General features: G+C 35.8%; 1 protein-coding gene across 4 annotated transcripts in view; it reads left to right on the top strand.

Annotated features, from left to right (window-relative positions):
- The window catches only part of SPAG16 (sperm associated antigen 16), a 207,950-nt gene that overhangs the window by 3,539 nt on the left and 181,803 nt on the right, over window positions 1-22,608 (top strand). For all 4 annotated transcript variants that reach the window (XM_022567608.3, XM_089916411.1, XM_089916410.1 and 1 more), the window contains exons 2-4: window positions 4,522-4,568; window positions 5,730-5,825; window positions 19,440-19,558. In XM_022567608.3, coding sequence (XP_022423316.2) covers window positions 4,522-4,568; window positions 5,730-5,825; window positions 19,440-19,558 — 262 coding nt within the window. The remainder of the gene's footprint in view (window positions 1-4,521; window positions 4,569-5,729; window positions 5,826-19,439; window positions 19,559-22,608) is intronic.

Below are 22,608 nucleotides of genomic sequence, written 5' to 3'. Positions count from 1 at the left end.
AAAATTATTTTCCAGGTTCTGAGGCAGAAGATAGGCAACAGCTGTCTTAGGCAGGAGTGGCCAATAAATTTCCACATTTGCCAATTCTATTGAATTGGTAGTGGTTCCATAGCATGTGGTATTAAGACTTGGTAGGAAAGACTGAAGGAAGCAAACAGCAATGGGAATTATGACAGCAAGTGTGCCAGTTATTTGCCACCTTTGGTCTATTTTCAGTTAACTTACTTTATTTAAACTGGCTTTCCTAAGAAAGGGGACATGACTATAATGTTTGATATTTACAATACATTTCTTTTATTTCAATTTAGTGAGTAAAATGTTGATCATGGAGGATACAGGCTAGACTTTAGATTGCCTTTGTGTACGTTGATTCTGCAGTGATATCAAAGATTACAAAGCAATTTCTGTCTATATCAGCTTTGGGAAATCATGTAAAATATAATTAGCTTTATGTTTCACTCCAGTTCTTTATAAAGCTGGTGCTACTGGCAGTGATCACTACCTACAGATGCAGTAGTGGAGGAGACCAGTGTGTGAGGAACTTTGTATGCTGCTCTCATCTGAAAATTGTTCATTTCTTTCTGGCTGTGGTCCATTTGCACAACCTTGTTTGTGACCCCATCATACCAACTGTCACATCAAACTCTGCTCCATTAGGCCAGCTGAAATGCTTCTCTGAAGCTTCTTGCAGTTGTATCTTCTGTAGTACTCGGTGGATTTAGGGCTTCATGGCAGTTTCAGTGTGGGTGTATATTGGCCTATTTTCTGACAAGATCTGCAAGGTCAGGATCTGGTGCAGATTCTGTTCATGTAGAAACTACTAGTTCACTGGTGGTGATGAAGTACCAGGGAACTAATTCATAGTATGCAAACTCACAAGTACTACTAAATTCCTTCCAGAGCAAGTGGAGATGTGGAGAATGACCCTTAGTCTGAGACCAGGCCATGACTATAGGATATAGTACCTGGCCTGGAAGGGGGTGGTGCTGTGGACTGTGGGTGCAGGCCAGGGAGGAAAGAGGGCCACAGATAGTACCCTGGGCAAGATCAGACTAGAAAACCAGGCACAAAATTGTCAAGTCAAGCTCAAGCTCTAGAAATGCAGGACCAGATCTGAGTGGAATAGTCAGAGTAGAAAAAAAAGAATTTTGGAACTGGAGTTCAATGATGTTTTTTGAAGGAAAACTAGGCAGGTAATGGGAAGGGAGTTTTGTAGGGCCTCAGAGTCAGCTTGGCAAGAAGAAACTGATATTAAGCCAGCATGCCAGTTTATTATTCTGCAGTGGAAAAATAACTTTGTATGAAAATTGTGACCAGCTTAATTGTATGGATATTTCCTGGAGAATAGGATCACCTAAGAGATTAGATTACAGATGAGAAAGTTGCCCAGTAAAAGTAGAATCAAAATTAAAGGTTTTATTTTTCAGGCAATTCTTGACAAACTGTGCATTTCTACCCTACCAATATTGCTTCTAAAGCAGTGCTTTCCAACCTTTTTCACACACGATGCACCATCAGATCCTGCTTCACTCTCTCTTTCTGGCTGTCCCAAGGGCCAAGGGGATCAATATCTGTACAGTCCAAAGTTTTCTGTTTATGAAAACCTAAGAGCGTGATTTCTCTCAGGCGTCAGAATCAGAGACTGCTGTACATCTGCTGAGAAACTCATCTGTTTTCATTGGATGGATACTGAATTGGTATCTGATTACATTTCCCTTTTTACCCTGACTGCTGGGAAGCTTAGAGTCAAACCTGTGGCATATAACAAAGTTCATGAGACCTTATGGCCTGTACTGTACCTTCTACTGTTTCCCTTTCTCTGCTAATTTCCATATTCATTTATTTTTTTCTCCCTGTAGCTGTATGCATGTCTGTAAACTGCCACAGAATTGTTTTGGGATTTGTTTGTGCATTTGTCCATGTGTTGCCAGCCGGCTAGCCAGCTAGACAGATACATGCGAAAGTACATTTCCTTCTTTAGTAATGCTGCAACATCACATTTCAACTAAGTTGCTTCTGAGAAGGAAAATTTTCTGTTCACATCATATTGTGGGTACTAACAGTATCAATTAAGGAGGATCCTGATTCCTGTTTTGGGTATTTGTACTCTTCCTGATCTTTTGTTTGGTTAATCTCTTGCCCTTGGTTTATTGAATCTTTGGGTCGATAGCCCTGTAGCTCTTTTATATTTCTCCTTCCTTTAGGGTCTTCAGACTGAGCTGTTTAAAGGATTTGATTTATCTGTTTGTAATATGACACTTGAGAGTTTGGAAAACAAATAGGTGAGAATTCATTACTGAGGATATTGGTAAAAATTGCACATTGCTATTGTGTCACTGTAGAAACAGCACGGTGTAGTTGAAAATTCATGGTATTTATATTTAAGACACTTGTCTTTGTCACTCATATCTTTGATTTTGGCCAAATCTATTCATCTTCCTGACTTAGTTTCCTTTATTTTTTTTCAATTTAGAGATTACTGTATCTGTGCCATTCAATCTCACAGGGTTTTAAGAGTACCTATGGTTATGATCCATGTGACAATACTTTTTAAACTTTATAAAATGGTAGTTATTTTTCTCTTACTCTTTTTTGATTATGGGAAACAATATATTATTAGTGGTTATAATCCATTCCCTAGAATATTTTTTTTTTGGTAGCAGTATACAAGTGTTGTTTTATATTTCCAAAGCTTTGAGGACAAATCACCTTTTCCTCTATAGAGCCATGTTCAAGAAGCTTTGCTTTGACGTTTCTTCCTCACAATAAATAAGCAGTTGGCTTATTTACAATTATAAACTCTATCCAGATCATTTTAGAATGTTAACTTCTTTGTGAAATTTATTATGGTGTAAGCAGTGATGAAGGATAGCATTACTTTTCTGGAGACTTACAGGCAAGTGACTGCCTACAAAATCAGCTTCTAATAGTTGTTTCTCAGAAGGGGACATATTTTTCCATAAAAAAGAGGCTGAACTTCCTGTAGCTGAACCTAAGGAAATTTTATATCATTAAGTGAACATGTGTCAGAAAAATATAAATCTAGAAAAGGAGGAAGATTCAGAATGTCTTTTATGTATCCATTCATCTTAACACTAGATCATGGGAGACTTAGGAGACTTCTCCACAGGTACTCATCTCTTTCCAGAACAGGGAAAATAACAACAAACACTTGTATAGTATTTATTATAAGCCAGGCACCATTCTAAATGATTTACATATGTTAATTTGTGTTAACAAGAGAGGTAGTATAGTATAGTGAAACCTAAGCTTCTGGGGCTGATTCCCAACTCTGTTAGGTCCTGATTGTGTAACTGTGCATTTGAGTCCTGATCTGTAAAACAGAGATAATAATAGTTCAGCCTCATTGGTAGGATGAGGATGAAATGAGTTAATACATGTAAAACCCTTAGGACAGTGCCTGGCTCCTGTTAAATACTATGTGTGTGTTATCAGTTCTTATTACAAACAACAGAAGTTGTTATACACACCGTCAGGTTACTCTTGCAGGATGGGATGATAGAGAAATTTCTTATAACCAGCAGCAAAATGAAAACTAGGCTAATCTAATCTTTGATTTTCATAACCATTGCTGTGCACTGAAGTGTTTAATTTTATACCTTTTAAACTTGGCCTAATAAAGTCTGTGCATTTGAAAAAAAATGTAAACCTACTGACCAATCAACAAAATAGCATTACTGGCGTGTATTTTGATTTCTTTTAAGATTAAATGTTGTCTTGAAGTTTTCATTTGTAATTAGACTAACTTGTAATTTTTGAAGGTCTTAGAGCAATGCTGTTAGAATTTTTTATTAGAATCATTTCCACTGATATTTTAATGCTGATATATCTTGATAATTTATGAACTGCTGAGTTATGATTATTAAGTAGTTTATATTTGCTTAAACATTAGGCTGTCTTTTCTGAGAAGATAATTTTAAAATTGAGATATGTAAGAAAGAGAGTGGAGGTGTAAGTATCTTTTATTGATAAAAACATTGAAATCTATATTTTACTTATATTTAAATCTTAGTGTGCTTTGCTTTTTTCGTTCACAATACTTTAAACCAAATAAAGAAGTCACACTGCATTGTGAATGACTAAGAAACTCCGGAAAATTCACTGTGGTTTGAGATGTGTTTGAAAATTTACTGTCATAGTTTTCCTGTCCATCATTTTTCTTATCTCTTTCTAATTTATGTTATGATACCATGTACATTTTTGTAAGCCTTCTTAGAATCAAATTGGAAATCATTAGATAGTAAATAGATTAAAAATATAGTTTTTCATGAGTTTGGGTTGTTTGAATAATAATTTAAAATAACAAGATATTTTGTCTTAAAACATCTATAAATGTAGGCTGTATGAGGAAGAGAAATTTTAAAAAATAGCTTAATTTACGTGTATTTACTAACTTGGTGAGATACTTGGATATAGTACTGTATTTTAAGGTTATCTCAATTTTGAAATATAATAATTTTATTCCATTATTTTGAGATTCAGACTTAACAGTACCTTTAGAGGTCACCATAACTGAAGCATCTGAAGATGATTATGAATATGAAGAGGTAATTTGTTCATTTTACGTATTCTATAAATTCATTACAGTTATTCCTGTGAAATATTCACTTTATTTTTCTTAAAAAATTTTTTTCTTAAGTGATGCTACTTTTTCAACTGAATTTAGCTAATCAGCTGGTTAAGAGTGAGGTTTGAAAATTCTATTTAAAAATTTAGATTGGTTAACACATCTGGCTCTTTTGATTATCTTGTTAATTGTCCTTCAGAGTCAGCTTCTCATCACCTGCCTTGTGGATCCACACTATAGTCTGTCGTCTCTGTCCAGTAGGTGTTCTCAATCATCCAGTCTAGGTTTCCCAGATTCCTGCTACCTAGCTGGAGCTCAGATCCTATGGTTCCCTTCAACTTAGCAATACTTTAGTCTAATATAGTTACTGTCTCAAACCTGTCCTTTAATTCATTGTTCCAAGGGAACCTATCATTACATCTGAGACTTGGAAGGCAGAGTCACTCCAAGATGACAGAAGCTGTGAATGAAACTGTGGAAGCAAGCCTGGCATTTGTGGCCAGGCAAACAGGAGACAGGACAAACACAGAAGATAGGCTTTGTATTACTACTGGTAAAATGGAGATAATATTAATACATACCACATGAAATGACTTAATAAATGTAACAGGATTAAAGCTGTGATCAGCACATGAGAAGCATGCAATAAGTGTTCACTCTCATTAATGTCATAACTAGAGTCAGTTGCATTCTTCCGAGAGCTTAACATTCAGGCAGTGAGTTTTGTTTTGCTTTTTAATATTAGACATAATTTATTAGATATTTGCAGTTGCTAGTAGTTATGAAAAGTAATGGTGGAGAAAATCTGGGATGCGGAGAGAATGGTGGCATTTAGATGGCCTAACATTCTTTTTTTTTCAGCAGAGTTGTTAGACTACATTTGTCAGTATAGGTAAAAGCAGTTGCCCGTAAGCTAACCTCAAGTTCATCAGTAGTAACATTGAGTGATGTTTATAAGGAAGTCAGAGGGCCGCCTACTTGTTACTTTATTTTTCATGGATCTTCAGAATGACATGGTGTCTTACGTAAAGTGTATTTCTTTGATCCTTTGTTTTGTTAGGAAAATTTATTTCTAAAATGAAATAAGGTATTTTTATATTCCTGCTAACTCTTCCTATCATTCTCTTTCTCTGTTATTTAGATACCAGATGACAATTATAGCATTCCAGAGGGTGAAGAAGACCTGGCAAAAGCAATTCAGATGGTCCAAGAACAGGCTACAGATACTCAAATTTTGGTGAGAATTTTGAACACAACCATAGCCTATAGTTTAACAGCGATACTTTCTACACGAAGTTTTGAAAGTCATTTAAACTAAAAATACTTCACTTACTAGATGCAGCTCTATCACCTGACGTCTTTTTCACTTCTATTTGTTTATCATCTAACCTTCACTTTTAGTAAGTAGTCATATTTACTTTGCCTTGGATCATCATTTTCCACATGGTGTTCACTTTTGCATGACTTTGCAACAAATGACACTTTCTCTCAGAACTCTTTTTAATCTCAATAGAGTTTAAACAAGGATTTTCAGCACTTGTACAGAACTTGGTATTGTACACATATTCTACAGTCTGTTTTGTAAGCATCTGTATTTTTTGTTTTTCATGGAAGTATTTATATCACAGGAAATGCTTAATATATTATGCTTTTTTTCTTGTGAGGCTGATGAACTAATTTCACTAGAAAATATGGTGGGGATGCTTTCTGATTATAATACCACCAATTAACAGTACATGGAATGATGGCATTCCTGTAAAATTGCAAGCTCAATTAAAAATTGACAATAATGATGATAGCAAAAATATTTTTAAAGTGCTACCAATACTAATTAACACTGAAGTCATACCAATACTAATTAAGAAGGCTGCTTTTCTTCAAAAATGAAACCTTTACTGTGAAATATGAAGGAAATTATTATACTCTTATTTAGGTGCAGATTTGGCTTCCTCAATGCAAAATAGTATGTGATAGACTTCACTCCATATTCTGCCCTTTGTCAATCTTTCCATATTTTTCAGATTTGCTTGGTTCAGAAATCTAGTTACTCCTTTCCAAAATGTCTGTCCATTCAAAATTGAAAAATGCTGAAGAGGAGGATTTTTTGAATCCAGAATTGATTATATTCTAAGTGGAGGGCTTTAGCTCATAGTAAACTCTATTCTCTAATATATCCTATGGATATAGTTCCTTCTAGGTAGACGTAAAGTGAAGTCTATTATGCAGACTTTATTAGTCTGTTGGATATCTCAATGCAGTAATTTATAGGAAAGTTTTAAAACATAGCATTTTGAACGATGAGCAGTGAATAAACATATCAGTTGCATTATATGTATTACTTATCATCTTCCTTCTTGCTTTACATCATTAAGTAAAGAAGGATTAAAAAAATACTTTATGTACCACTCATTTATGTTGGTACTTGGTAACATAGATATGCCTAACACAGTGCTTGGCACATAGTAGGCACTAAATGAATAGCAGTTAAATAAATGAATAGATAAATGAATCATTGAATGAAAAAATTATGACCAAATTGTAATTGCATCTTTGTATGTGGTATCATGCTAGAAGGTGCTTGTAAATCCAAAAATAAATCCAAGAACGGCAATTGGTGAATAAATTCAACGTAGTAGCTGTCGTATCTTCTGAACTAAATATCAGTAATTCTTCTGTCATCAGTTTCTCAGCTTTCTTTTATCATAAGCTTGCAAGAGGTAACTTTCTAGATTTATGACATATTTATAGCTTGTTGACTCTCATTTAAGTTTTTATCTGTTTTTTGAGTTCTTTGGAGGAACAGTGCTATGCAGAAAATTTACAAAAGTTTCCCTTAAGCTTTTAAAATTAAATATGAATTCATTTTATGATAAGCATTTCAGTTATGTATTTCTAATTTGGTTTTTGTTTCTATAGTATTTTATCTTCAAAAACTGGCTTTGAGTTGTGCCATGGGCTTTCTGTTTTACGAATATTTATTGCTTATGAAACCCACTTCCTTTTGTTATGATTTTATTACATCTGTTTATGAGCAAGATATATTTTCTTCTATGTTAGAGGATAGTAGTAGTCTCAATTGAACAGGGACTTTTAGAAAATTCATTAAAGACTGCAAGTAAAAAAGGTCATCATTACATTAGGAATGTTGAATATAGTTGAAATTGTTGAAAAGTTGAAAGTTGGAAATAATGTAAGTAGTTTTATTGGTTAAAAAATTAACAAGGATTATTTATATAAGAGTTGACATTTAAATGAATTTTTATAATCTTCTTTAAACCTTGATAATATATATGAAAAATCTGAGAATTGATGCATGTTTTATTTCATAAATTTTAAACTTTTTATCCTATAAAAATGTTTCCTTGATAGGTGCAATGTTTCAGAACTCTGAAATAAAATATAGTTTTATCATATTTAAAGTAATTAATGAAAAAAATTAACGTAGGAAATGTTATTAATCTGTGACAAATGTGTGGTTTGGTTGTACTGTCCATTGTTTCTTGAAACTGAAGTCTTTTTTCTAAGTATAAATGTAAGTAGAAATAGGAATACAGGCACACACACACATACACACACATATTCCTTAGAAATACTTGTATGTAATTTTATGAAAGAAAGTCTACTTATATTCAAGCTGGGTTTTCCCCTCTACACTGTGAGCATATTATTGCCATTTTGGGGGGTAATTCTTTAGCTGTTTTGGTTCGTGATTTTTTTGTTTTGCTAATTTTGGAGGTAAAATCTTAAAGGTCCATTTATTGCCATAATAATATAATATTTATAAACTTATAAGTTTGATCTTTAAAGATAACAGTAGCGGAGTACCTAAATCATAGAACTGTTAAATTTCCTGACATCTTCTCTCCACCTCCTCCTCTAAGAATATAAGGCATTTCTTTGAAATAGTCAGGTGTTTCTGAAGGAGATGAATTGATAACTGAACAAAACTACTATACTGTTTAATGTATTAATCAGTAGTTCTCAAAGAATTTTACTCTAAGATATTTTCCTACATATTTATTAAGAATTACTATCAAATATTTTCATATTAAAGTTATGTTCTTATAAGAAAAACGTAGCTCAGGATTAGTTATTCCTTTCATTTATTTATTTATTTTTAACATCTTTATTGGAGTATAATTGCTTTGCAGTGGTGTGTTAGTTTCTGCTTTATAACAAAGTGCATCAGCTATACATATACTTATATCCCCATATCTCCTCCCTCTTGTGTCTCCCTCCCATCCTCCCTATCCCACCCCTCTAGGTGGTCACAAAGCACCGAGCTGATCTCCCTGTGCTATGTGGCTGCTTCTCACTAGCTATCTATTTTACATTTGGTACTATATATAAGTCCATGCCACTCTCTCACTTTGTCCCTGCTTACCCTTCCCCCTCCCCATGTCCTCAAGTCCATTCTCTACGTCTCTGTCTTTATTCCTGTCCTGCCCCTACGTTCCTCAGAACCACTTTTTTTTTTTTTTAGATTCCATATATATTTGTTAGCATATGTTATTTGTTTTTCTCTTTCTGACTTACTGCACCCTGTGTGACAGACTCTAGGTCCATCCACCTCACTACAAATAACTCAGTTTCGTTTCTTTTTATGGCTGAGTAATATTCCATTGTATATATGTGCCACATCTTCTTTATCCATTCATCTGTCAGTGGACACTTAGGTTGCTTCCATGTCCTGGCTATTGCAAATAGAGCTGCAATGAACATTGTGGTACATGACTCTTTTTGAATTATGGTTTTCTCAGGGTATATGCCCAGTAGTGGGATTGCTGGGACATATGGTAGTTCTATTTTTAGTTTTTTAAGGAACCTTCATACTGTTCTCCATAGTGGCTGTATTAATGTACATTCCCACCAACAGTGCAAGAGGGTTCCCTTTTCTCCACACCTCTCCAGCATTTATTGTTTGTAGATTTTTTGATGATGACCATTCTGACTGGTGTGAGGTGATACCTCATTGTAGTTTTGATTTGCATTTCTCTAAAGATAAGTGATATTGAGCATCCTTTCACGTGTTTGTTGGCAATCTGTATAACTTCTTTGGAGAAATGTCTATTTAGGTCTTCTGCCCATTTTTGGATTGGGTTGTTTGTTTTTTTGATATTGAGCTGCTTGTAGTATTGGAGATTAATCCTTTGTCAGTTGCTTCATTTGCAAATATTTTCTCCCATTCTGAGGGTTGTCTTTTCATCTTGTTTATGGTTTCCTTTGCTGTGCAAAAGCTTTTAAGTTTCATTAGGTCCCATTAGTTTATTTTTTGTTTTTATTTCCATTTCCCTAGGAAGTGAGTCAAAAAGAATCTTGCTGTCATTTATGTCAGAGTGTTCTGCCTATGTTTTCCTGTAAGAGTTTTATAGTGTCTGGCATTACATTTAGGTCTTTAATCCATTTGGAGTTTATTTTTGTGTATGGTGCTGGGGAGTGTTCTAATTTCATTCTTTTACATGTAGCTGTCCGGTTTTTCCAGCACCACTTATTGAAGAGGTTGTCTTTTCTTCATTGTATATTCTTGTCTCCTTTATCAAAAATAAGGTGACCATATGTGCATAGGTTTATCTCTGGGCTTTCTATCCTGTTCCATTGATCTATATTTCTGTTTTTGTGCAAGTACCATACTGTCTTGATTAGTGTAGCTTTGTAGTACAGCCTGAATTCAGGGAGCCTGATTCCTCCAACTCCGTTTTTCTCTCTCAAGACTGTTTTGGCCTTTCAGTGTCTTTTGTGTTTCCATACAAATTGTGAAATTTTTTGCTCTAGTTCTGTGATAAATGCCATTGATAGTTTGATAGGGATTGCACTGAACCTGTAGATTGCTTTGGGTACTATAGTCATTTTCACAAGGTTGATTCTTCCAGTCCAAGAACATGGTATATCTCTCCATCTCTTTGTATCATCTTTAATTTCTTTCATCAGTGTCTTATAGTTTTCTGCATACAGGTCTTTTGTCTCCTTAGGTAGGTTTATTCTTAGGTATTTTATTCTTTTTGTTGCAGTGGTAAATGGGAGTGTTTCCTTAATTTCTCTTTCAGATTTTTCATCATTAGTGTATAGGAATGCAAGAGATTTCTGTGCATTAATTTTGTATGCTGCTACTTTACCAAATTCATTGATTAGCTCTAGTAGTTTTCTGGTAGAGTCTTTAGGATTCTCTATGTATAGTATCATGTCATCTGCATGTCTCTATATATACTATCATATATAGTATCATGTCTCTATGTATATAGTATTACGTATAGTGACAGTTTTACTTCTTCTTTTCAGATTTGGATTCCTTTTATTTCTTTTTCTTCTATGATTGCTGTGGCTAAAACCTCCCAAACTATGCTGACTAATCGTAGTGAGAGTGGGCAACCTTGTCTTGTTCCTGATGTTAGTGGAAATGGTTTCAGTTTTTCACCATTGAGAACGATGTTGGCTGTGGGTTTGTCATATATGGCCTTTATTATGTTGAGGTGAGTTCCCTCTATGCCTACTTTCTGGGTTTTTTTTTTTTTATCATAAATGGGTGTTGAATTTTGTCATAAGCTTTTTCTGCATCTATTGAGATGATCATATGGTTTTTCTCCTTCAGTTTGCTGATATGGTGTATCACATTGATTGATTTGCATATATTGAAGAATCCTTGCATTCCTGGGATAAACCCCACTTGATCGTGGTGTATGATCCTTTTAATGTGCTGTTGGATTCTGTTTGCTAGTATTTTGTTGAGGATTTTTGCATCTATGTTCATCAGTGAAATTGGCCTGTAGTTTTCTTTATTTGTGACATCTCTGTCTGGTTTTGGTATCTGGTTTTGATGGTGGCCTTTTAGAATGAGTTGGGGAGTGTTCCTCTCTCTGCTGTATTTTGGAAGAGTTTGAAAAGGATAGGTGTTAGCTCTTCTTTAAATGTTTGGTAGAATTTAGTTGTGAAGCCGTATGGTCCTGGGCTTTGGTTTGTTGGAAGATTTTTAATCACAGTCTCAATTTCAGTGCTTGTGATAGGTGTGTTTATATTTTCTATTTCATCTTGGTTCAGTTTCGGGAGGTTGTGCTTTTCTAAGTATGTGTCCATTTCTTCCAGGTTGTCCATTTTATTGGCATAGAGTTGCTTGTAGTAATCTCTCATGATTCTTTTTACTTCTGCAGTGGTAGCTGTTATTTCTCCTTTTTCGTTTCTATTTCAGTTGATATGAGTCTTCTTCCTTTTTTTCTTGATGAGTCTGGCTAGTGGTTTATCAATTTTATTTATCTTCTCAAAGAACCAGCTTTTAGTTTTACTGATCTTTGCTACTGTTTCCTTCATTTCATTTTCATTTATTTCTGATCTGATCTTATGATTTCTTTCCTTCTGCTAACTTTGGGGTTTTTTTGTTCTTCTTTCTCTAATTGCTTTAGGTATAAGGTTAGGTTGTTTATTTGATATGTTTCTTGTTTCTTGTGGTAGGATTTTACTGCTATAAACTTCCCTCTTAGAACTGCTTTTGCTGCATCCCATAGGTTTTGGGTCGTCATGTTTTCATTGTCATTTGTTTCTAGGTATTTTTTGATTTCCTCTTTGATTTCTTCAGTGATCTCTTGGTTATTAAGTAGTGTATTGTTTAGCCTCCATGTGTTTGTATTTTTTACAGATTTTTTCTTGTAATTGATATCTAGTCTCATAACGTTGTGGTCAGAAAAGATACTTGATGTGATTTCAATTTTCTTAAATTTACCAAGGCTTGATTTGTGACTGAAGATATGATCTATCCTGGAGAATGTTCCATGAGAACTTGAGAAGAAAGTGTATTCTGTTGTTTTTGCATGGAATGTCTTATAAATATCAGTTAAGTCCCTCTTGTTTAATGTATCATTTAAAGCTTGTGTTTCCTTATTTATTTTCATTTTGGATGATCTGTCCCCTGGTGAAAGTGCGGTGTTAAAGTTCCCTACTATGACTGTTAATGTCCATTTCCCCTTTTATGGCTCTTAGCATTTGCCTATTGTATTGAGGTGCTCCTATGTTGGGTGCATAGATATTTACAATTGTTATATCTTCTTCTTGGTTTGATCCCTTGATCATTATGTAGTGTCCTTCTTTGTCTCGTGTAATAGTCTTTATTTTAAAGTCTACTTTGTCTGATATGAGAATTGCTACTCTACTCCAGCTTTCTTTTGCTTTCCATTTGCATGGAATATCTTTTTCTATCCCCTCACTTTCAGTCTGTATGTGTCCCTGGGTCTGAAGTGGGTCTTTTGTAGACAGCATATATACGGGTCTTGTTTTTATATCCATTCAGCCAGTCTATGTCTTTTGGTTGGAGCATTTAATCCATTTACATTTAAGGTTGTTATCAATATGTATGTTCCTATTACCATTTTCTTAATTGTTTTCGGTTTGTTATTGTAGGTCTTTTCTTCTCTTGTGTTTCCTGCATAGAGAAGTTTCTTTAGCATTTGTTGTAAAGCTTGTTTGGTGATGCTGAATTCTCTTACCTTTTGCTTGTCTGTAAAGGTTTTAATTTCTCTGTCAAATCTGAATCAGATCCTTGCTGGGTAGAGTAATCTTGGTTGTAGCTTTTCCCTTTCATCACTTAAAATATGTCCAGCCACACCCTTCTGCCTTGCAGAGTTTCTGCTGAAAGATCAGCTGTTAACCTTATGGGGATTCCCTTGTATGATATTTGTTGTTTTTCCCTTGCTGCTTTTAATATTCTTTCTTTGTATTTATGTTTTGATAGTTTGATTAATATGTGTCTTGGCATATTTTTCCTTGTTTTTATCCTATATGGGACTCTCTGCACTTCCTGGAGTTGATTGACTATTTCCTTTCCCATATTAGGGAAGCTTTCAACTATAATTTCTTCAAATATCTTCTCAGTCCCTTTCTTTTTCACTTCTTCTGGGACCCCTATAATTTGAATCTTGGTGTGTTTAATGTTGTCCCAGATTTCTCTGAGACTGTCCTCAATTCTTTTAATTGTTTTTTCTTTATTCTGCTCTGCAGTAGTTATTTCCACTATTTTATCTTCCAGGTCCCTTATCCGTTCTTCTGCCTCAGGTTTTCTGCTATCGATTCCTTCCTGAGAATTTTTAATTTCATTTACTGTGTTGTTCATCATTGTTTGTTTGTTCTTTAGTTCTTCCAGGTCCTTATGAAATGTTTTTCGTATTTTCTTCATTCTATTTCCAAGATTTTGGATCACCTTTACTATCATTACTCTGAATTCTTTTTCAGGTAGACTGCCTATGTCCTCTTCATTTGTTTGGTCTGGTGGGTTTTTATCTTGCTCCTTCATCTGTTGTGTGTTTCTCTGTCTTCTCATTTTGCTTAACTTACTGTGTTAGGGGTCTCCTTTCCACAGGGCAGGTTTGTAGTCCCCATTGTTTTTGGTGTCTGCCCCCCATGGCTAAGGTTGCTTTAGTGGGTTGTGTAGGCTTCCTGGTAGAGGGGACTAGTGCCTGTGTTCTGGTGGATGAGGCTGGATCTTGTCTTTCTGGTGGGCAGGACTATGTCTGTTGGTGTGTTTTGGGATGTTTGTGACCTTATTATGATTTTCAGCAGCCTCTCTGCTAATGGGTGGGGTTGTGTTCCTGTCTTGCTATTTGTTTGGCATAGGGTGTCCAGCACTGTAGCTTGCTGGTCGTTGAGTGGAGCTGGGTCTTAACATTGAGATGGAGATCTCTGGGAGAGCTTCTGCCGTTTGATATTACGTGGGGCCAGGAGGTCTCTGGTGGATCAATGCCCTGAACTCGGGTCTCCCACCTCAGAGGCACAGGCCTGATACCCGGCTGGAGCACTGAGACCCTGTCAGCTACATGGCTTAGAAGAAACGGGAGAATAAAGGAAAGAAAGAAAGAAAAAAATAAAATAAAATAAACTTTTAAAAATAATAAATAAGTATTGAGAATAAAAGAAATTTTAAAAGTAATAAAAAAAAGAAAAAAATAGGAAAGAAAGAAAGAAGAGAGCAACCAAACCAAAAAACAAATCCACCAATGATAACAAGTGCTAAAAACTATACTAAAAAAAAAAAAAAAAGGATAGAACCCTAGGACAAATGGTAAAAACAAAGCTATAGACAAAATCAAACAAAGAAGCATACACATACACAGTCACAAAAAGAGAAAAAGGAAAAAAAAACCAAAACCTTGTTGCTCCCAAAGTCCACTGCCTCAATTTTGGGATGATTCGTTGTCTATTCAGGTATTCCACAGATGCAGGGTATATCACGTTGATTGTGGAGATTTAATCCGCTGCTTCTGAGGCTTCTGGGAGAAATTTCCCTTTCTCTTCTTTGTTCGCGCAGCTCCTGGGGTTCAGCTTTGGATTTGGCCCCGCCTCTGTGTGTAGGTCACCTGAGGGCGTTTGTTCCCGCTCAGACAGGACGGGGTTAAAGGAGCAGCTGATTCGGGGGTTCTGGCTCACTCAGGCCAGGGGTGGGGGAGGCAGGGGTATGGATGCGGGGCGAGCCTGTGGCGGCAGAGGCCAGTGTGACGTTGCACCAGCCCGAGGTGCTGTGTGTTCTCCCAGGGAAGTTGTCCCTGGATCATGGGACCCTGGTGGTGGCGGGCTGCACACGCTCCTTGGAGGGAAGGTGTGGATAGTGACGTGTGCTCGTACACAGGCTTCTTGGTGGTACACAGGCTTCTTAGCGTCTCATGCCTGTCTCTGGGGTCCGTGCTGATAGCCGCGGCTCGCGCCTGTCTCTGGAGCTCATTTAGGCGGTGCTCTGAATCCCCTCTCCTCACGTACCCCGAAACAATGGTCTCTTGCCTCTTAGGCAGTTCCAGAGTTTTTCCCGTACTCCCTCCTAGCTAGCTGTGGCGCAGTAGCCCCTTCAGGCTGTGTTCACGCAGCCAACCCCAGTCCTCTCCTTGGGATCCGACCTCCGAAGCCTGAGCCTCAGCTCCCAGCCCCCACCCGCCTTGGCGGGTGAGCAGACAAGCCTCTCGGGCTGGTGATTGCTGGTAGGCACCGATCCTCTGTGCGGGAATCTCCCGGCTTTGCCCTCCGCACCCCTGTTGCTGCGCTCTCCTCAGTGGCCCCAAAGCTCCCCCAGCCCCGCCACCTCCCGTCTCCGCCAGTTTAGGGGCTTTCTAGTGTGTGGGAACTTTTTCTCCTTCACAGCTCCCTCCCACTGGTGCGGGTCCCGTCCCTATACTTTTGTCTCTGTTTATTCTTTTTTCTTTTGCCCTACCCAGGTACGTGGGGGAGTTTCTTGCCTTTTGGGAGGTCTGAGGTCTTCTGCCAGCGTTCAGTAGGTGTTCTGTAGGAGTTGTTGCACATGTATATGTATTTCTGATGTATTTGTGGGGAGGAAGGTGATCTCCACGTCTTACTCTTCTGCCATCTTGAAGGTCTCCTCCTTTTCTTTAGAATTTGGTTTCATTAAAGTTCATTTTAAATCTTACATATCATATATGCTAATGAAATAAATACATAAAATAATTTTCATTACTTTTATATGTTCAATGATTAAATCACAATAAAAAGAGCTGTTTGTCATTATTGAGTTCCTAGCCCCTTGATGTACACATTTAATTTCAGTTAAAGAACCAGGCTACTTGTACCCCGAGCCTTGCCTATAGATTCTTCAAACTAGTATCTTTGACTTAATTTGAATTAAAGAGTTGATTCTCAGGAGTCAAAAAAACAGTTTTCAAAGAAACTCACTGAGTGGAATAGTTCAAACTATATCAAGACAGTTTTGATATATGGTCCAGTAATTCTTTGGTATTCAACATTTAATTAATTCTTAAGTCCTCTCTGATTTTGTTCTCAACATATCTCATATCCTTCTCTTCGCTTTCATTCCTTACTTAGTTCGTCTCAGATTCACCTTCTGTCTTCTCTCATCAGAGCTACTGTCATGCTGCTGATACTGCGCCTCCTTCTACTTGCATGTAAAGGAGGTTTTAAACACAAATTTGAATTTATCACTCCTCTACTTAAATCAGCAATGTCTCCATCCTTCCGTCTGCCTTGACCTTCTTGATGTGCTTTCTGTCTGGCTTTCCAACTTTCTCTCTGGTCCTTTCTCCATAAGACCTTGAGCTTGAATGGACTGAACTCTCATTCCTTGTCTTTGCCTCTGATGTTTTTCTTGCCTTGAATTTCCTTCCATCCTTCTTCACCCATTGAACTTCCTCTTCTTCTATAAATTCCAACTTAAGAGTCTTTCTTAACAAAGCCTTCTTTTACCTACCCAAGACAAGTGAAATACTTTCCACCTTTATCACTTTACCAAGACGATCTCTATTTTTTCACATGAGACACTATTTAGAAACCTCTCTAATTAGAAAATTTCACCTTTATAACTTTCATAGAAAAAACTAAGCAACATGCTAGAGCCACTTTTGTCTCCAACAGATTTCTGGGTCACATGTGGATGGACTTTTTAATAATTCAGCATTTTGTAAAGTGAGGCATATTTGCTAGTTTCTAGAGCCTTGGCTCTTTTGGTCCTTATTCTGAGGTGCTTTATTAACACCATCATTAAATTAGTTTTAAAGCTGTAATGAGAGTTGTATATATTGTATAATTGAGATAAAAATGCAACTTAAAATTACATAAATGTACCTATTGGCTGTATGTATGATGTTCTGTGTAGACTTATAAATAGGCTTTTATAATCAAAACTAATCACAAATAGTAGAGCTTCTATACTGTTATTTGTTTACATGTTTTGTTTTTTACTCAACTGGTCTTTCAATTCCTTGAGACAGGGACGGTGTCTTATTCATATTTAATTCCTCGCACTTTTCACACAGTGCCTGGCATATGGGTGATATTCAGCAAATATATGTTAAGTTAATATTATTTGTAAAGATAAAAGAGACATTTATGATCACATCACAGCTTGGAACGTGTGTGTGTGTGTGTGTGTGTGTGTGTGTGTGTGGTGTATAATGCTGAAGGACTATAGATTAGATACATAAATATATTGTCAGGATTAGAAATCTCAATGTATAAGTAAGAACTATGGCAGTTTAAAGTGGTTGGATTTCTGTTTTGGATGTTTCAAGGTGTGTGTATAAGATGTGTTCAGGAAGAGAAAACATTTATTTGAGAAGGCAGGAATCTTATGTGCTGCAACCATACACACAAGCATCTTGTAAGCAAGCAGTCCATAGGCATCTTTAGAAACTAGAGTAGGTACAGTTTGTCTTCCCTTTTCTCCTATGTTCCTGATTCCTTCAACTATCATCCTTCTCATCTTAAAATATCATGTTCAAATTTACTGACCCAAAATCAAAGGTAGCATTTATTAAGTATAATGAATGCTTGCTTTGAGCTATATTATGTCCTTACCTAACAGTTATAAATATAAAATCTTCTACCACAATTTAACAACTTGATGGATGACAGGCATGCTGTACTCTTGCTACTTTGGCATCTCCCATGATGTTTGATATAGGGTCCTACACATAATCATCATTGTTATATGATATCTTTTTTAATGATCTTAGGAAAGAGAAGTTATTCTGCATGAGCTTTAAAAAAAATTTTAAAACCCCATCATTTGTCAGGAATTTTCTGTAGCCCCCTAAATTTGCTTAAACTCATCACTATTTTGATTGTCATAATAGCCACTAGTAATTAACATCAGTATTAAAGTATTCATAGAACTTTTAAACGACTTTTTGTAGCAAGAAAGATTTTCTTTCTTCAGTGCATTTCTGTGTAACCATTGTGTGCATTCTTTGTAACCTGGTCTGTAACCATTACCAAGTTGGGAAGGGGAAGTAGGAAGGAAAGTCCATTGCTAGGTTTCTATAGGTGAAAGTAGATCTGACTATCCAAATATTCTGCACTGAGATTACTGAGTTCTTACCAATGAGAAGAAAATGAATGTACTCTGGAGACAATGATGCTGTTGATATTAAGAATCTACCCATTACTTTATTTATTTTATACAGTGATATGTGATATGGTAGTTGTTATGACTGTCCTACTTTCATATCTCACTTGCTGAAATATCTCCATTTCTCTAGTTTAAGGATCTCTAAACTTGTTCTCACAAGGGTCACATAGAAGATATTTTGTGTTTTGAAGGGCATAAGGTCTCTGTTGCAACTGCTCAACTGTAGTGCAAAAACAGCCATAGACAATATGTAAATAAGTGGGCATGGTGGGGTTCTAATAAACTTTGTTTATGAGAACAGTTAGCTGACCCCTAATCTAGTTGATAGACTTATTTATTTCCATTATGAAATAATAGTACAAGAGCCCTCTATTGCACATAATTTCTTCCGTAGTGTTTCTAGAAATCAAGGCACCCAAACCACATTTCTTTTTATAATGATAATAATTAAAATAATAAAATGATCTATACATATATGTATATTTAATTTGTTATATACTATTGTTAGGGCAAGGTGACCTCCTTATTGTTTTTCAAACAACCCAATCACAGTCTTGCCTGCCTTTGTACTTGCTAATGCTGTATCTGGAACATGACTCTACCTCTTCTCTAGATTTATGTTCAGATGCCGCTTTCTCAATGAAATCTTCCTTCATCACCCTATGTACATAGCAGCCCAGCTCCACACGCATATCTGCTCCCTACCTGGCTTTCCCTCGCTTCAATCCTCTGTCTGTACCCCCAGGCACTTAGTACCATCTACCATACTATATATTTTTAATTTAGTTATTCATTTTCTGTCCCCATATTCTTGACTATCAGTTATGAGGACTGAGTCTTGTCTGTTTTCATCACTGCTTTATCCCTAGTGATTAAAATAGTTCCTGGACATAATAGTCAACAAAATTCTTTAAAAAGTGAATGAATGAATGAATGAATGTAAAGCCTATGTGTACAATTAATCAAAGCTTTGATATTTTCAAAATAAGTAATTACACATTTAAATTTTAGGAGCAGAAAACAGTCCTTTCTTCAAAGCATGCAGTACCTGAAGCAATAGAAGACTTTCTCTGCAATTTCCTGATCAAAATGGGAATGACTAGGACTCTTGATTGCTTTCAGTCTGAATGGTAAACAATTAAGTAAATAGTTCTCTAGAAATACTAACATTATTTAACATGTGTACTTTTAATCATCTTAAAAGACTTTGAGTGACTCGGCTTATGTAAAATGAATGAACTGGATAGAAACTTTTCTCATCACCACCACTGAAACCACAACACACATACACACACAATCAGGATATCAATTTCAAAGAAATTTTTAATAAATATCTTTTCTAAATATATAAATTTAGGTGATTTTCAAGAATCAATAAAATGGAATGTCTCCTGTAGTTATATAATATGAAGCTATTTGATAAAATATTTTTTAAATGTCTTTTGAATAATTATAAGGGTATAATTTCCTGTATTAAGACATCCTGCTAACAGTACTACTTTGCTTGTTTTACTTAGAGTGTAATGGCCTGCTTTTCTCTACTCACACAACTAATTTTTTTTCTACAAATATCCCTTCCTTTAGAAGTAAGTGGAATTACATTGTCAAATGATACCTTTTTCTTGTTATAATTGAAAACTTAATAACTTATTGGTTATGAAAATCAGCAGGCATACTGTCTTTATTCCTTTGCTGTAGTGGTAATGTCACCAGACACATTTTCAGAGTCCTAACATTTGTTAACAAAATATTATTAAATAATTGGATAATAAAATGTTTGATTTTTAAAAGCCATTGGTATTATAGAAAGAAGGAATAATATGATATATAAAGTTGTTTATAGTGTTTTGGAGTTGAATCCTAATTTTAAATATAGGTGCAATTTGTAATTTCTACTAATCCAACTTTGATTTAATTTTTATATTCTGCTTTTTTTTCGTTCTCATCTACAGAGACCATGCACATAGAAGAAATCAGTTTCATTATTTTAGATTGCATGTCTAATGTTAATAAATTTAACTAGGAGAACCATTTTTGATTAATACAGTTTAGGAAGAAGAGCAAGTTTGATGGTAGGAAAATAATACTCTTCCTATTAAATCTGGAAGTTGTGTGAATAATTTTTATAAAAATGCCCCTAAGGGGGCTTCCCTGGTGGCACAGTGGTTGAGAGTCCGCCTGCCGATGCAGGGGACACGGGTTCGTGCCCCGGTCCGGGAAGACCCCACATGCCGCGGAGCAGCTGGGCCCGTGAGCCATGGCCGCTGAGCCTGCACGTCCGGAGCCTGTGCTCCGCGACGGGAGACGCCACAACAGTGAGAGGCCCGCGTACCAAAAAAATAAATAAATAAATAATAATTAAAAAAAAAAAAAAAAAAAAAAAAATGTCCCTAAGAAATAATTGCAAATGTATTAGAAAATACATTTATATAAAAGTAGGTAGATGGTTAATTTGCAGTACTAATGAAAGATTAATGTGGTTCAGTTTCCTGTTTTTCTTCTAAAGATATGTGTTAGGACATGTAGTGCTTACATGTTTGGCCAGTCCAAAGTATGAAATGATCCCCTTGGAGAAATCTGGAACCAAGTATGCTCTTAATTAGGTGCTTGTTGCCATATTATCCTTTTAGATTTAGCAATTTGAATTGAGATGAAATTTCAGAAAAGTACAATAGTATTAAGATTTATAGAACCCCTAAGTAAGCATTACATTTAGCATAATATTGTAATCATGTAAAATTTGTATAAATAACTCTTCATTATATGGGCTTAGTAATACTGTGGTTCAAATTATTTTATTCTTATCCCTAGCCGCCAGTTTGTGATGAGATTACAAATTATTTGTAATGAGATTATACTGTATTGGATATTTTTTTTCAAATGAAACATTTTTTACTTTGATCAGAAACTTTTACTTATTATGCATAGTAAGACTGTAGGAATATTTTATATATATATATATATATAATAATTATTATTATTATTTGCGGTACGCGGGCCTCTCACTGCTGTGGCCTCTCCCGTTGAGAAGCACAGGCTCCGGATGCGCAGGCTCAGCGGCCATGGCTCACGGGCACAGCCGCTCCGCGGCATGTGGGATCTTCCCGGACCGGGGCACAAACCCATGTCCCCTGCATCGGCAGGCGGACTCCCAACCACTGTGCCACCAGGGAAGCCCATATATATTATTTTTATAATTTCTTATTATAGAGAAAAACATTTGTAATATATCATTGCTGTAAATTCATTTAATTTTACAAAAGGTGGTGAAGCAAGGTTTCTCTATTGTTGGTTTTTAAAAAAAAAAAAACCCCACAAAAAATAAACAAAAACTCCCCAAACCAAAAAACCTGAGCAGTGAAATTTGGCTTATGTTCCTTCATTCCTCAAACAGTAATTGCAGTAAATCCATTGAATCTGGGGTCAGCAAACTAAGGCTCTGGGGCCAAATCTAACATGCCTCCTGTTTTGGTAAATAAAATTTTATTGGAACACAGCCATGACCTATCTTTTAGGTATTGTCTATTTGTCTCTGGTTGCTTTCACACTATTACATTTAATGGCAAAGTTAATTAGTCACAGCAGAGACCATATGGCCCAGAAACTTTTTTTTTTCTCCAAATTCTAAATATTTATTTTCTGACTGTTAACACACACAGAAAAGATTATACATATTCATAATATTCTATGAACCACACAAAGTCTGCACTGTGGGTTTAGTCAATAATATTTTTATGACCCTTTAGAAGTGCTCTGTGGACAATTATAATTTCCCTGGGGGCAAAATTAAAGAAAGGGTTAAAATGGAGAAATTATGGTAGTGCATTTTATGTACCCTTACCGAGCATATGTCAACCATCTCCTTTCCTCCACTGGATTGTTTTGCTGGCTGTTAACAAGGTCAGGACTCACGCGAAATGTACATTCTTGCTCTTTACCTCTTCCTCTTATTATCTCTAACTCACTCCAACTCTTCTTCCCTTTACAGCCAAGTGTTTTGAAAACAGGCTATTTTCTTTCTTTCTTCACTCTTTTACATCCTTGGTTCTCTCCAGTTTGGCTTCTGTTCCTACCATTCTACTGAAGGTTGGATGGTAGTAAAAATGCCATCAAATGTAATAGTGCAATTATTTATAATATTTAATTGCTATTTTAATTTTTTCTTAATATTAGAAGAAAT

Source organism: Delphinapterus leucas, chromosome 8 (genome assembly GCF_059928025.1).
Source record: "Delphinapterus leucas isolate spDelLeu-1000000601 "Yukka" chromosome 8, BTC_Dleu_Yukka2, whole genome shotgun sequence".
NCBI classification, from domain to species: Eukaryota; Metazoa; Chordata; class Mammalia; order Artiodactyla; family Monodontidae; genus Delphinapterus; species Delphinapterus leucas.
The sequence above is the reverse complement of the archived record's forward strand: the minus strand, read 5'-3'. Positions and strand labels throughout refer to the sequence as shown.